General features: G+C 36.2%; 2 protein-coding genes across 2 annotated transcripts in view; one reads left to right on the top strand and one right to left on the bottom strand.

Moving 5' to 3' along the window:
- Positions 1 to 7782, top strand: part of LOC108579819 (transient-receptor-potential-like protein) — a 10275-nt gene extending 2493 nt beyond the window's left edge. The window contains exons 5-18 of the mRNA XM_017943440.1: positions 117 to 306; positions 1550 to 1735; positions 2133 to 2323; positions 2422 to 2600; positions 3021 to 3305; positions 3824 to 4014; positions 4076 to 4158; positions 4236 to 4357; positions 4896 to 5083; positions 5198 to 5388; positions 5957 to 6156; positions 6219 to 6500; positions 6840 to 6975; positions 7464 to 7782. Coding sequence (XP_017798929.1) covers positions 117 to 306; positions 1550 to 1735; positions 2133 to 2323; positions 2422 to 2600; positions 3021 to 3305; positions 3824 to 4014; positions 4076 to 4158; positions 4236 to 4357; positions 4896 to 5083; positions 5198 to 5388; positions 5957 to 6156; positions 6219 to 6500; positions 6840 to 6975; positions 7464 to 7729 — 2690 coding nt within the window. The 3' untranslated portion in view covers positions 7730 to 7782. The remainder of the gene's footprint in view (positions 1 to 116; positions 307 to 1549; positions 1736 to 2132; positions 2324 to 2421; positions 2601 to 3020; positions 3306 to 3823; positions 4015 to 4075; positions 4159 to 4235; positions 4358 to 4895; positions 5084 to 5197; positions 5389 to 5956; positions 6157 to 6218; positions 6501 to 6839; positions 6976 to 7463) is intronic.
- A 557-nt stretch (positions 7783 to 8339) lies between these two features.
- LOC108579820 (coatomer subunit beta) lies at positions 8340 to 12185 on the bottom strand. Its single transcript, XM_017943441.1, has 10 exons — positions 12078 to 12185; positions 11502 to 11915; positions 11093 to 11426; positions 10735 to 11023; positions 10321 to 10661; positions 9974 to 10238; positions 9517 to 9884; positions 8976 to 9420; positions 8670 to 8905; positions 8340 to 8592 (listed from the first exon to the last, which is right to left on the bottom strand). Exons 2-10 carry the CDS (start codon positions 11867 to 11869, stop codon positions 8362 to 8364), a joined length of 2877 nt encoding a protein of 958 aa, XP_017798930.1. The 5' UTR covers positions 11870 to 11915; positions 12078 to 12185; the 3' UTR covers positions 8340 to 8361.
- Between the last annotated feature and the right edge of the window lie 3614 nt (positions 12186 to 15799).

Consider the following 15799-nt stretch of genomic DNA (forward strand, 5'->3'; position numbering starts at 1 on the left):
AAAATATTCAGATTTTTTGAAAAAATATTACGAATATTATATTTATATTGTTTTCTTCAATTTTTATAGTTCACGAAGCATTCAGGCAATTGAAATTTATTGTCCTTGACATTTAGGGGATCCTCTGAGGCTATCGTCTACCAGGATTTCTGAATACAAAGCACTCGCCAGTCCAAGTTTGATAGCGCTCAGCTCGCCAGATCCTCTGCTCACCTCTTTCCAACTGAGCTGGGAACTTCAAGAATTGACGATCGCTGAACCAGAGAGCAGAGCTGCATATCTAAAGCTACGACGGCAGGTAGAGAGGTAAATGTCCATTCTCGCGTATAAGTGACTATAAAAGCTCGAACGCCGGTAAATTTGAAGATTTACGCGGAAATCCTAACGTTTACCAACCAATTTGGTTTTAAATACGAAATACTACGAAATCAATATTTATTTCGTGCTTTTACCGAAATTAATTGGCAAATTAAGCGCAGAAGGTCAGATTAGATTAGACTGCTAACCTAAGCACTGTTATTATCTTCAGAAATTTAATTTGTTTTTAATAGTTTGTAACTGTAACGTCAGTCAGCGTGGCTGTATTTCTTAATAAATGCTATTAATAAGTAATTTTGACGTTTTACTATCAAAAACAACTCTTATCGGGTAACTTAGACCAGTATAAATCGGTAAAAGTCCGGAAACAGAGATTGTTGCGTTCAAATTTTAACTTTTACCGCGAGTTATTGGTAAATCCTAGGATTTGCCGGAAAAACCTAACATTTTCCGGTATTCGGGCTTTTACAGTAACATATGTGTATGCCAATGTCAAATATTCAATTTCACCCAATCCTCTATAACCCGATTTTTCGTTCATAAATTAAAAAATTATGGATGATTACAATTTTGCATTTTCACGGGGGAAGCAAGAATTAATAATTATTAGAAAGAAATTGGATTGTGATAAAAAATAAAGAAGTAAACAAATATAGAGGCTTATAAAATGTAGATAAATGGCGTTGTAGAGGGTTAAAACATCCACTTTACTGTGTTTGATATGCATTGACTCTGTATTATTTAAAAAATGCAAAATTCAAATATTTCAAATTTTTCAAGTAATTTTCTTACGCTAATAATAATGATTTCTTTCCTACTATTTGAGTATATTATCATAACTAAAATCAGAGAGACATATAATATAGAAACTTCCAACCAAATTTAATTTTTTATCTTAAAATTAAATTGAATTATATTTATTAACTCTTGATCCCCGATTTTGCCTTAAGTTCGTGCCGAAAGTAAAAAATATGTTATGAAAACCCCAGGAAATTCTGTAACGACGACATAATGGTCTCACCAAGAAAATAGGTAAAAGTTGTGGAACTAGAAGACGCTTACGTGCTTCTTTTATCAAATTTAAATGTTTTCACCAACTTATGGGATGACATAATAGTATCTTACAGTGTCTTTTTATTTTATTTCTTTACTATTTGAATCTTTCTTGAATATTTGTTTCTTACAACGAAAATGTGCCGAAACATTGACCTTTCAATTCCATCCCGATTAGATTCGCCGTTGATCTGCTGCAACAAGTACGAACCACCACGGAACTGCACACGATCCTCAACTACGATCCGGATAGTGAGGGCAGCTTACCCCCAAAACAGCTGACCAGATTAGAATTGGCCATACAATATAAGCAGAAAACTTTCGTGGCTCATTCTCACGTGCAGCAGCTGTTAGCAGCGATCTGGTGAGTTCGTTAGGAAGTTCCCTCGAATTTCCGATTCTGAATCGTCGCGCGAAATTACCACAGGCAAATTGAAAAGTTTATTTTGCCTTCTATATCCTGCGGAACGTTCAATTTCGTTATTATTTTACGTTCTCGGCGAAACATTCGTACATTGTAAAGCGGAGGAAAATTGTTTATTAAATTCGAGCTCGATTTTAAAGCCCTCACTTGAGTACACTCAAATAAAAATTGCTCTCAATTGAATGTTGAAAAAAAAAATAATAATTTGGTCATGAAAGGGTTAAGCTCTAGATATTAATATTCATGGTTCGATTGTTTCTTCTTCACAAGAACATTTTTAATAATATTCGCGTATTTTTTACTTAATTTATTTGATTATTCTGTAATTTGTAATTAGGTACGACGGTTTACCTGGTTTTCGACGCATGAGCACGATGCAAAAGTGTGGAATCCTCGCTAAAACCGCTTTAATGTTTCCCTTTTATTGCATAATGTACCTGTTGGCACCAGAATCGAAAAGTGGCCAATTAATGAGGAAGCCTTTTGTGAAATTCCTCGTTCATGCTGCATCATACGTGTTCTTCTTATGTAAGTCTTCAGTGTTAAATATTTCGTACAACAAAACGATACGATATTTTAATGAAAAAATTCGAATCATTGAGTTACGAAATGTTTGTTCATTCCAGTTATCTTGATGCTGGTTTCTCAACGAGCAGAAGTGGAGATAGTGAAAATATTCGGCAGTGACGAGGCAAAAAGGAATGTGGAAGCAGAATTGGCCAGGCAAAGGGGTGCAGCTCCGTCACTTTTAGAGGGTGTAGTTGTTTTGTACGTTCTCGGTTACATTTGGCAGGAAATGAGAGAGGTACTGTAGAAATATAATTAAATGAACATTTTTCATACTTCAACTAATAATTTGTGGTATTAAAATGAAAATTCTCGGAAATAGAAATTATTCTCTGGTTAATACACCAAAAAACACTTCAATTCTTAGTATTGTAAGTGTTAAAATAATTAAAAATTTGCCAATATTAAAATTGTAATATCATATCAACACTGAAAGATAAATTATTATTATCGATATTTTCAATATGAAAAATTATTGGGAATTAAGAATTACACAAAAGTTATATCTATTATTGATATTTCAAAAATTTTTAAATGAAAATGTCGATGACTCGTTCGTCGTAAAATAATTTTTTAAAGATACTAAGAGATATGAAGAAACATTGATTTTTTTTTCATACTTTTGCTCGAAAATTACGTTTCGTATTCTAATTTCAAGGCTTACGTAGACGGATTGAAAGCGTATTTGCGCGACATGTGGAACTTCATTGACTTCACCAGAAACTTTCTCTACATCGCTACTGCTATTCTGAGAACAGCAGCATATCTTCAGCAAAGATCAGAAATTAGTCACGACCCTATGGCAGCTCTAGTGCCAAGAGAAACGTGGAGCGATTTCGATCCTCAATTAATCGCGGAGGGTCTATTCGCAGGTGCTAATATATTCAGTGCTTTGAAACTGATTCATTTATTCAGCATTAATCCTCATCTGGGTCCTCTTCAGGTATTATTTTCAATAGTAAACGTTACATCAACGAAAGAAATTTTAACGATTGAAATTAAAGATTCATAAATGATTCGTTGAAAAAATGATTTCGAAGCAAAAGTGGTGAAAATTTCTAAATTATTTAGTAGTTTCCACTTTCATTAAATAAAAACTCTTATCAATCAAAGAACAAAAATTCATTCCTAATTTATGCACAGTATAAAATATTGTTCACCTTTTCAAAACCAGTAGGAAATTAGTAAAAATAGTAAACAAACTGTCTGTTTTCAATTTTCTTGAAAAAAAAACTCTTATCAGTTAAGAGACAAAAATTCAACCTTGATTTTAAAATCCTTAATTTACACATCGTATAAAATATAATACATTCACCTTTGCAAACCGATGAAAAATTAATAAAGATAACAAGAAATTTGACTGCTTTCCAATTTTCTTGTAAATCTCTTATCAGTGAAACGATCAAAATTTATCGTCGACTTCAAACTCCTCAATTTATTTATATTCATACCTTTTTCCAGATATCTCTGGGCAGAATGGTAATAGACATCGTAAAATTCTTCTTCATCTATACACTGGTACTTTTCGCGTTCGCCTGTGGTCTGAACCAGCTGCTCTGGTATTTCGCTGAACTGGAGAGACGAAAGTGCTACAGTGGCATTGGAGATCCGTCTTGGGACCCGGCCAGCGAAGTGTGCATAAGATGGAGAAGGTGGGTGGAGCAATTCCATCAGTAATCGTTAAAGGCTTGTCCTAATTTCTCGGTTATACAGATTCAGCAGTCTTTTCGAATCTTGTCAGAGCTTATTCTGGGCCAGTTTTGGCGGTATTGGCATAGAAAGCTTCGAACTCACGGGTAAATTAAAATATTGTTATTTTGCTTCTTAATAAAAATTTTCATAGATTTTTCATGGATCTTTAAATTTCTTTCAGGGATCAAGTCTTATACTCGATTCTGGGGCCTGCTGATGTTTGGTTCTTACTCTGTGATTAACGTGATCGTTCTGTTGAACCTTCTAATTGCCATGATGAGCAACAGCTATGCTGTCATAGAGGTAAATGATTTACTAATAAAGAAGAAGCAAAATATTCTTGCATAATGTAGTGTTCAAACACTTGTGCTAATCTAGAGTAGAACATTATCTAAATAATGTCTTATCTTTACTGTTTGATCACTCTAAAAGTTACATTCTGTGCAATAAATTATAGAATGAAATACCACTCGGTCAAAATCAGTATTGAAAAATCTTCAAAGTGGAGAATTTACCAAAACAGATGAAAACAACTTTGTTACCAATTTTTCCCTTCTTCAATGGTATTCCCCCAAAAATTTGTTTACCAGAAGAATAAAAGACACTCTAAATTACCCCTCAATTTTTCATTAAACACTTCCTACACTTTTACATTTTCATACTTCTAAAAATATTTAAAAAAAAAATTCTCCACTATGCTCATCCAAAATACTAAGTTAAATCTCAATTATTCAATTACTCGATCATTGAAAAACTAAAAACTTAAGAAATTGAATTATTCTCAAAATTAAAAAAAAATCCACTGCCTCCGATAATTACTATATTTCATTCGAATCGAAAGGAACGCGCGGACACCGAATGGAAATTCGCCAGGACGAAATTGTGGATGAGTTACTTCGAGGAAGGCGGCACACTTCCGCCTCCGTTCAATATTCTGCCGCCGCCGAAGTTGATTTTCCGGTTGTGCGGCCTGCAGAAGAAGAAAGTCGCCAGGGAGGCGAGCGATTGCAAACGAGCGCACGATTACAAGTAACGATCGAGCATCGTGGACGATTTATCGCGTTCACGTCGCTTTAACGATCGGTTAATCCGATTATCGTCGCGTCTTTCGAACTTTTACGAGCAGCCTGTTTGTCTCGTTAGGTACGGGGCTGTGATGAGGGCGTTGATATGGCGGTACGTCGTCAACTCTCACTCCGAGCACGAAATGGATCCGGTTACAGAAGATGACGTGCACGAGCTCAAGTCAGACTTGTCCTCCTGGAGGTGTGAATTGTTGGACATTTTGCAGAGGAACGGGATGGACATCGCTGGAGCCGACACTAAGGAAAGAAGTGAGGAAACGGGAAACTTGAAAATGTGTAGTTAGCGGAAGCGATATATCGAGGAAACTTAAAATATGTAAAAAGGAAACTGTAAAGTGTATAATTGGTGAAAGTGATTATTCTAGAAATTGTGCAGTTTTAGAACACAAATTTTAAATGGTTTTTGCATTTTTTGTTTTACTAGTACGTACAGGGTGTCTCATTTGTGATGAATATCTAAATTATTTCCATTGGCATTGGAAACTAAGAAAAAATTACTAAAACGTGCATCTAATGGTAATAAAAGAGAATTGCCTCGGAGTCATCTTGAAGGAAGGTCGTTCCAAGGTCATCGATATTTTTGTTCACTGTTTAAGATCACTTTAAGGTCATCATGTCATATGTCGTTGAACTCGTCTTGAACTCGGCTACAAACTCGAATTATAAAAAATAGAAATATTGAAAAAAATGTTCACGACCTTAGAACGACCTTCGAGATGACTAGAAGATTTTTGGTATTAAGGAATTAACTTCTTAAGGAAGCTGTAGGAATTTTGATGAGTAACTCTGGCAACTAATTTCGAAAAATGATCACCAGCAATTTTGGGTAAGAAGATGAGGGTCTGGGAAAGGAGGTTGATGAAGGACTTCCAGGTAGCAGTTCCTGTTCAAGGTTCAGAGACTGAAGAACCGGAAGAGTCCCTTCAGCAACCCTCTGAAGGCGAAGATAATATTACAAGGTGGAAGAGGATCGCTAAATTGGCTGTATTGCGATCTGCCAATCATCGATGGAGCCAGGTACGTTTTGTCACATTCCAATTTACTAAGAAGTACTTTAATAATTTATTTAAAAATTCCAGGTAGTCGAGAGCGCTGTGAAAAGCTCGCAGATTGGCAAGAGTACCAGCAAAGAGTCTCTTCAGAGTCAGTTAAGCTTGAAGAAAGCCATGGAAGAAGCACAGAGATTGAGTAATAGGAGTTCTGTGCCACCTGTATCGCCTGTGGACCTTCCTGAAAGCACAGCCTCGACGATACTTCATGTTCTTCAAGATATAGTCGAAACTGACGACAATTCGCAGAGAACGATACCTGAACCGCCAAAACTCACTGTAATCCTAGATCCTGATGGACCTCCCGCTATGGTAAAAAATATTTCCTCGGCTAAAGCAAAGTTTTAACCATAAATTATCAGCTAATTTGCTTTAATATTTATAGAATGAATACATCTATTAATTTCTGCGATAGAAAAGTTCCAAATAATTGCAATTTATTAATTTTCGAAATAATACATGGCTGAAAAATTAAGTACCTTCGACACTACTAATTAAAACATATATAGTCTCTTTTGTCCAATAAATTTTATTAACTTCCAAGATTTATACTTTTTGAGATATTCATAATTTATCTACGCATCCTATTTCCGTTTTTTATCGAGGAATCGTTTGTTAGACTGCTACCTTGCGGTGTTATTTTCTTTATAGTCGAAGCCCGTAACGTCGATGGACTACGTCGACGAGAAACCCGCTAAAATTGTACCACCAGTACCGCTTCGCACACCACGGGTCGTCAAAAGGAAGTCCTCGAACTCTTCGAAGGCGGCCTATCAACAATCGACTGGTAGGAATTTTACTCCTTTTATTCGAAGCACCGCTCGATATCTGTTTTATTGGTAATTTCATAGGGACCGGTTACTCCATTTTTACAACATTTATAAAGCTACAACAATTAGTGTAAACTAACGTTCTTTTCAATATTCATTGAAACAGTGGACAAATGTTATTGTTTAACTAAGATTCTATCGGATTATAGTATGCAAATGAACTTGTAGTGTTTGTTGTCCGAGATAAGGGATGGTGTTTGTACACTATGTTACTGTTTGTGTTAGATTAAAGTTTGTATGCTTTCATCGAGATACAGGTCGTTGAACTTGAGTGAAGACTTTTGGAAAATATGCGCAAACTTATCAGATTCTAACAATACTTTACTCTGAATACTGAATATTTTTATTAAAACTGAAAAATAATTAAGTAATTATGCAGTTATTGTAAGAAGAATATTTATATTTTGAAAGAAATTAAACATCTAAAAATATTTTCTATTTACAGAAACATCATCCACACTATCCCCTCACTCCATGAACACCACCACGATTCCATCCGGTTCTCCAATGAGGGACATAAACAAACCCAATAGTGAATCGACATTGTCCCCTGACACAGACAGTAGAACATTAAAATCGCGATTGAAACCTGCACTGAGCCCGAAGAAGAATCTAAACATGCCAGAGGACAAGGAGAAACTTGTAGACATTATGCCTAAGTCGCCAAGAGTGTCGAACAGTAGGTCACCTCGAAGAGGGGGTTGGTTGTAAATGATCAGAAATAAAATCAAATATAAAACACGTAGTACGTAAATCTTATATTAAGGATATGGAATGGAATTCATTTATTTTTCATCATTTCATGTAAATTATCAAACGAAGGATCTAAGAGAAGAATTACATTGTAAACTAACATATTTATACGTCGTGAAAGAAAATAAATTGGCATTGAGAGGACGGTGTAAAGTATTCGTTCTTTATTCCTTAAAAAATATGTGTATATATCAGAAATAGTTTCAACAGAATAAAATAGGAGTTCATCTAACGTATTTTGTGTGTGTGTGTGTGTGTGTGTATATATATGTGTACATATATATTTTTTTTTCCGCTTACGGATGCAGCTGATGTTGTTAAACGACGCTGAAACAACGGGGGAATGAAAACGAAAACGACGCATAAATTAATACCACTGTTAGTATAAAATATACTCCAACATCGTAACGTTTCCAAGAAACCTTGAATCGTGGAATTGACGGAGGCAGGTTAGGTGACCCCGCCATTTTCATAACCTCGCGCGTTCTTTCCTCTCAATGAATTTGATTGGCTACGCGTTTCCCTCTTTCCCGCCCAGAAACAACTCGAATACTGAGGATACGATAAAATAGATCGAAGGACTACACGTTCTAAGCGGCTTGCACCACTTTGCTCTGTGGACCTTTCTGCGTGGAATTGATCTTATCGCCTAATGACAATGCCATGCCTTGGCTCTTCGCCCTGATACGAATATGGCCAACCACTGGCGCGTCAGGTTTGTTCAGTGGTTTCTCGATGGACATATTCGCCAACGCATCCTCACCGAATATCGATTTCGCGTACATGTTCGCGGCCATGAAACCACATTGCCCAGAAAGTGCCTGAAGTGATATTTAATTTAATTTATTTAACCAGTACAAGTTGCATAAAACAAAAAGTTTAATGTAAAGTACATTACCTTTTCTGGAGTAAGACAACGCATGTTCGTGGATTTCAATAGATGTGCAAGATATTCTCTCAAGTCTGACAGTGTTGTATTTACTGACACCTTGTTCTCCCATTCGAACTCTGCCCACATTTGCCTGAACTCTAAGTCGGTACACGTCGCTGGCACTATATAATCCATGATATCGATATGTATATCGTTCAGTACAACTACACTTCTGTCAGACCCCGCGCCAGATACATCATAAACTGAAAACCAAATAATTCATAATTTATATTTAAAAAACATTAAAGTAAATTCTTCAATTTTACTAATTACCTATATTTCCAAATATTATGCCATTCTCCGTCGACGCTACTTTCACGTTCGCCTTAATGCTTGCAAAGTCGCGAGGAGCAAGAACGATAGGCTGAGGTCTCTCCACAAGCTTCAGATCACCCATCGTGGCAAGCTCCAAAGTACAATTTTGCAAAGTATCTTCGGTTTGGTTAACAATTAATACATCGAGCACGATATCGTACTGATTAACGTGGACGAGGGCTTCTGCGTATACTGGATCCGAAAATCCGGTTAACTGAGTAACTTTGCTTAAAGCACTAGGAGCTGGGGCGTCTCCAGTAGCACCAGGTCTTCCGGCGACAGCAGCACTTAAACTTTGCTCGAACACATCACCAGCACCACCCGTTAAGTCTGAGCCACGACTCAACTGCAGGAACTGTATCGCATCGTCTACCTGGACAATGTTACCAGGCTTCTCCTTCGCCTATATAAATAAAAAAAAATGTATTATTTTTCAAACGGTTTTAAAAAATTCTATCAATCATGGAGGCAATTACGTTAAGCAAGCTTTAAGTATAACCTTTTGGTTCTGTGAATCTTCTTCCACTTTCGCTGCCAACATTCTGCCAAGAGCTTCGCGACATCCCTCAGTGAACACATTCTGTACAAGTGGTATGGGACAAGCTAGCGATCTCAGACACAAAGATAATCGTTCAGCGTCGTCATGTGTCATTGCCTTGGTAGGAAGACCTGAACGACCTAATTGGAGCACGCTAGACATCACCAGCATTGCTTCGGCTTGCATACGGTTGCTCTTTTGCGGGTCGCTTTCGAAGTTCTTGTAACGAAGTGCTAATTTGGCTAAAGTTGTGGCTAGAGAGGCGCCTATGAAGAAGTCTCCCTCCATCATGTATTGGACCAGCGCTGGACGTTTTTCTTCCTTCTTGCCTGCAATATGAAGGAATGATGTTAGAAGAAAGAATATTATTTTTTCCATTTCTCTCTTTTTTTTTTGTGAATACAGGAAAGATAATTACGTGCAGATGCCGCACTAAAAGCACTCTGAGTAGCATATGTTCCGTCTGATGTGACCAACTGTGCTGGTGCAGCTTGAGCGTTTCCATCTTCCACTGATTTGTCGCCAGCCTGACGTTTGTTCTCCGCTTCTAATAATGGTAGTTCTCCCAGAGCAGCCCGTATGCGACTCATTACAGCTTCTATGTCCTCCTTCGATGTTGCGTATTCACCGAGAATCCATAATGCTGCTCTGTGTACTTTTACTGATCTTATGTGTGGAAATACCTGTGCGTAAAAAAAGGAAAATTAAATAGGCTCGTTGGGATTTTGAGAAGGAATATCATTTTTTTTCGTTTCGGATATTTACTTCAAGGAGTTTTTCAACAATGAGTGGTCTGAGGTTTTCGAATCTCTGGATAGCTTCGCGGACGAATACTAAAACATCGGCAGCAGCGGCCTCGTTATTTTCTGACAGGAAATCTGTTAGTACTGGAATCACCGTACCCGCCACATCTGAGAATTTAATAGAACAGGCGTGCAATGTTCGCACGAGGAGTTGACGATATCTGCCAGCATCTTCGTGTTCTCCACCAGCTGTTCTAAGCACTTCTTTCCTCAATAATTGAACCATTTCTTCAATTGTGCGAGTTGTTACCAAGTCCATCGCTAAAGCTAAGGTTTTTGTTCTAACTTCCAACGCCGGGGAGCCTGAAATACGGATCGACATTTTTAGTAACATTATACATTGCTTTAGTTATCTTTTCTATTTCCCGAAAATTACCTAGAACTCTAAGTACATCCATCACGAGATCTTGGAGGACCCTTTCGTAAACAGGACTATCCTTCATGGCAATTAAACGATCTAGTACGATTAATTTAACGTTATTATCGCTTTCTTTTACGACCAATTCAATGTAGCAAGAGGCAGCAGCTTTGATCGCCGTAGGAGCACTGGAAAGTGTCACCAAAGTGCCCGCTGCTTCATAGCGAACAGCCGCACTCGGTGAATTTAACAAGCTGTAAATGCATCTTATAAAACGAGCTCTCTCTGACGGATTTGCGAGGCAAACCTATAAAAGTACATGTTTACTAGTACTTGGTATTGATTAAAACTAAAAACTTCTGCAAAAAATATGCACCTTGTAAATTAATTCAACAATAACCAATTGTAGTATATCACCAAAACTGGGCACTTGGTCTAAGCAAGCAGCTAAATAAGCTAGTGCTGTGCTCTGGTCAGCGTGTAATAACATTAAAAATGCATTTCTCCTACAAGACATATCTTGTTCCCCTTCCAAATAGTTTGCAATTAATTCTGGAGCATCTGGTATGAGAAACTCAAAGTTTCTGTAAATTGTAAAAATAGCCAAAACTGCATTGCGTCTTACATAAGAGTGTCTATGCTCCAAGCATGCAATTATTGCAGGCATTAGAGGCTCCAGAAGTTCTGGTTCCTTTAATTTGCACAAAAATCTGAAAAATACAAATACATTCTTTACATTCATCCAAGCTGTAATAATTAAAATAAAATATCTGCTTCATTAATACCTCAAAGTAGAACCTCTGACAAATTCATTTGGATGCTGCAAATCCTTTCTATAAGCATCGCAGACTAAAATCATTTCTTGAAGCAATTTTCCATCAGGAGAAGTTTTGGGAACAATTTCCCAGAATATTAAAAGCAGCTTCTTTATCGTATGATCCTGCAGTGGCAAGACAAATCTGATGATAGTCATTAGAAGTCCTGGCAAGCGTTCTCCACTCAGGATCATGTGAATGGTTTTCTTGAGGGCCTCGATTTTCGTTTGAACATCGCCTTTCTCAAGATCTTGTTTCAACTGGAGTTCGTTCAATGGCTCTGAATCGGTTGGAATGTTTATCAGAGTGTAGCACGGTTGTTCGACGATCGTGCTCATTTTTGCTGTTTTTTCACACTTCGTCAAGAGAAATCCGCCTTATGACCTGTAAATTGAAAACAATCAAAGGTCGAAACGATTAAAATTAACTGTCTGTGAAAGGTTGTTCGAAAAACAAATCAAAAGTGAGGTTAGGTCGCCACGGACTGTGTGTCGAACGTGTCTGTGATTGCCGCAGTGTGTGTTGCATTTATTAAAGTTCACGTACCTGATCACGAGAGAGTCGTGCGACAACGAACGGCAACGAAATATTTCAATCGGTTAACTGACATTTATCCGAATACGGAAACTAATGAAACAGCATACGTGTCAAACCCCTTATGCCAGGGGACTATTGAAAGAAACTAGGAACAGATAGCGCCACGATCCACGCCTTCCACGTAGATCGGACATCTTTGAAATTGTCACATTGTTTGTTTTGCAAAATATTATTTCAATCTCATTAATTGGCAAATATTGTACTCTCTATCCTTTCTTTATTTTCCATATCGTAGTAATTTAATATTAAACTAACAAATATTTACAATTTGTTGTATATGTACAATGTGCAATATTGTTGTAAAATACGCAGGTAAAATACGCGCCGTAACCTATACATTCAAAACTTTGTATTTTTTATTTCTTTAAAAAAACATTTAAATATTATTATTTTTGGAGAAGATTTATATTTATCGTTTCTTTTAATTATGATTTATCAGAATTTAATATTAAAGTGAGAATGAGTATATTTTTATTTAAAAATGAGTCTAAACGAGTCTAATTATTTGAATAAATAATAAATGCTCCAAAAATTATATTTGTATTCTAAAGTTTGAATTTGAATGTAACTAATATCTGTTTACAAACATTTGACCGTAACAACATTTCTTCATATTTTCTGTGAAAGTTTATTTCACGTAATATCTGCAAATTGCATAACTGGTTACGCCACTTGACAGAATTATCTTTCTTCCGTAAATTACGTGCTTGTTTATTAAAAATTTACAAATAATTTCCAATTGAGGCGAGCGTTTTGTAAATTGGCCCAACACGAAAAAGAAGAAACAAACAAAAACATGACGAATGTTTATCAAACAAAGGATTCAACCTATCGTGATCAAGCAGCATACATTGTTGCTAAATACTATTAATTTATTCCTTCAAAGATAAATCATCCTGATTAGTGCACCGCTTCAAGTGGAGCACTACTGACCTAGAAAACAAACTGAACTAAATAGATTGCAACTGCGTTCGAAGAAGCGAGTAACTCGTTCGCGATCTTCACCAGCGATACGTGAAAGTATTACAAAAAATGTAATAATGTAAGGGAAAAAAAAAAAATGTAGATAAAAGCGGACAAACAATTTCGACGAAATTTTAGTTCACCAAGAATACATATACATACACAAAACATGTAACAATGTAAAATTACATATTTATTATTATATACATATACATATATATTGTTGCATTGTTAGAGAAAAATTTTATAAGAAATAGAATGGCTTGTAGAAACCGCACGTGTTCGCACAACGATGTTATCTTTTATTTAAAATATTCCAGAGCAATTACGTTGCTCTGCAAGCATTCATAGTATTTTTTCATTGGCGAGAAACGCTCGATTTTTCCTTCTCCGCCAGATAAACTCTTGATCCATTGTAACGAGCGATTAGATCTCTATGATTGACATGAGCATTCTTTTCTTCGTGCAACAAACAACGATCCTCTCGAGCTTGGTACAAATTGCAAGTTTAGCAAATTGCTTCTGCTGTTCGATGCATAATTTTATAGTTTTCTTACAACTATTTTCTTCTCTTTTTTTTTTTAAATGATCGACGGTTAATGTAAAGGGTTTAAAATAAAATACTCGATTAAGATTTAAAAAATTCATAGCACATAAACAAGTAAAGTTTTGTATGTAACTTTTTTAAAAGACAAACAAATAAAATTTGAAACTCAATGATATAGAATTTAAATTTCAGCATGGAACTTCAGGAAATTTAATTACTATTATCTTGATTATATTAAATCTTTTACCGTGTCTCCTGTATCTGTTAAATGAACCATGCACAATTATTGCCTTGTTTATATTTTATCGCATTTTTCACATATGCTACTCCAAAGAAATTGTTTTTTTTTTTAATTTCAAACCTACGAGACAAAATGGCCATTTCTCACAAAATTTACAAGTAGACATTATATAAAATTTTTCAAATTTCTATCCTACGAGGCAAAATGGCCATTTCTCCCAAAATTTACAAGTAGACATTATATAAAGTTTTTCAAATTTCTAACCTACAAGGTAAAATGGCCGTCTCTCAAAAAATTTACAAAAAATATATTTGTTCTCGTGCGAGGAAATATTTCTATAAAATTTCTAATATTTTCAAAATTTTCATACAATTATTTCAACGAAAATTTTTGTAACAGTAACACGGTGGTTGTAATGCACCCTCCCTCCTTAACTCTTGGTACTGCAAGGGTTAGTAGAGCCGTGAGTATCTGTACTCCAAGACAAATCCTCGAGTTCTCAGGAAAAACCAATCGATCTAGTTAAAAGATCGGGACAAGTAGTTCCACATTGGTCGTGGCTGGTCATTTTTCCAGATTCCAGCCCGATGAAGCGTTTCTATGGCGTCAGACGAAATTAGCGGCTAGATCGCGCCGCGGTCCGGCTAATTGCACGCGTCTCGACGCGTCGCCGGTGCCGATCCTCAATTGCTTCTTCTTCTTCTCGTCTCTGTCTTGCCTACTTTTTTCGATTAACTCCTATTGCACTGGGCCGTTGCACGCACAAAGGGGGTCAGACACGCGTTCAACTCGCTCTGGGCATCTCTCCGCCATATTCAACCACCGTTCTTTTCTCATTTTCTCTTCTGTACATACGGTTTCACGGTGCTTGGGTCGAACGTCCAGGAAATATCGTGATTATTGACACGAAGAGTTTCGCGTTCGTCATGCCAGCGGCGTCTCTTTGTGGAGAACCTGAACATTTTACCATGGTAAATTGGCCGTCTCTCTATTGAAATCAATTGATTTTTCGCTGGGAATTCGATCTACGTTTTACGATCGCCGCGTTTAATTTATGGGCGCTGGTTATGCTCGGCGATAAAAGATGATTGGTTCTTGTTATTAGCGCTAGAAGGAACGCTTCGGTCGAAATTAGTAACATTCCGAAAGTGAATTTTTGTGTAATTGAAACGTAATTAAGAAATTGATATACGTGGAAGAAATGAAGTCAGAAAGTTACACACGATAATAATTATCAGTATCGAACGTTCACTTTTTTTGAAAAGTTGCTTGTGGGTCATTATTGACCCGATCGGTTTTTTAAATGATAAGGTTTCTGTATTTCGAATAGTTTGTCAAGATTAGTTGAGAATTATGATAGATTGGATAACTATATACACGTATCTATAAGCCTCTGAACTCTTCGTACACTTAGATTAAGAATAAAATGTCATGGTTGCAAAATGGAACTGACATTTGTTAATTTTTTATTTTATAACGGAACGGTTATAACGTCTTTGTAAGATACTACTGAAAAGTAATTGAAATAAGCATTACATTCAATAGCGGAACGTGTCTGGTGATTTATGGACGAAAATGTAACTTACATGCCTTGGTAATTGGCGTTGTTGGAATGAAAATTGCGAAATAGAGCTATAGATGGAATGGAAATTCATTTATTAAGTTTTTCGATTTTAATTGCGAGTTGGTAATTTATAATTATTCTGGGGCACAATCGAAGATTATATGGAACACTTGTGGTTTAACCTAATTCTAAGTTAATACATACACACTGCTGCTCATAAGTATTTGTCCACCTACATTATTTTTTCTTTATTCAAGAATTTCATAAATTTTTTAAAAGAATTGTTTTATTAATATGGTAAAATTTCTGATTTCTTCCTCAATTTCAACTCTGTTAAATAAAAAAACACTCCCTTT

The sequence above is a fragment of the Habropoda laboriosa genome, unplaced genomic scaffold (assembly GCF_001263275.1).
Source record: "Habropoda laboriosa isolate 0110345459 unplaced genomic scaffold, ASM126327v1 scaffold72, whole genome shotgun sequence".
NCBI lineage: Eukaryota > Metazoa > Arthropoda > Insecta > Hymenoptera > Apidae > Habropoda > Habropoda laboriosa.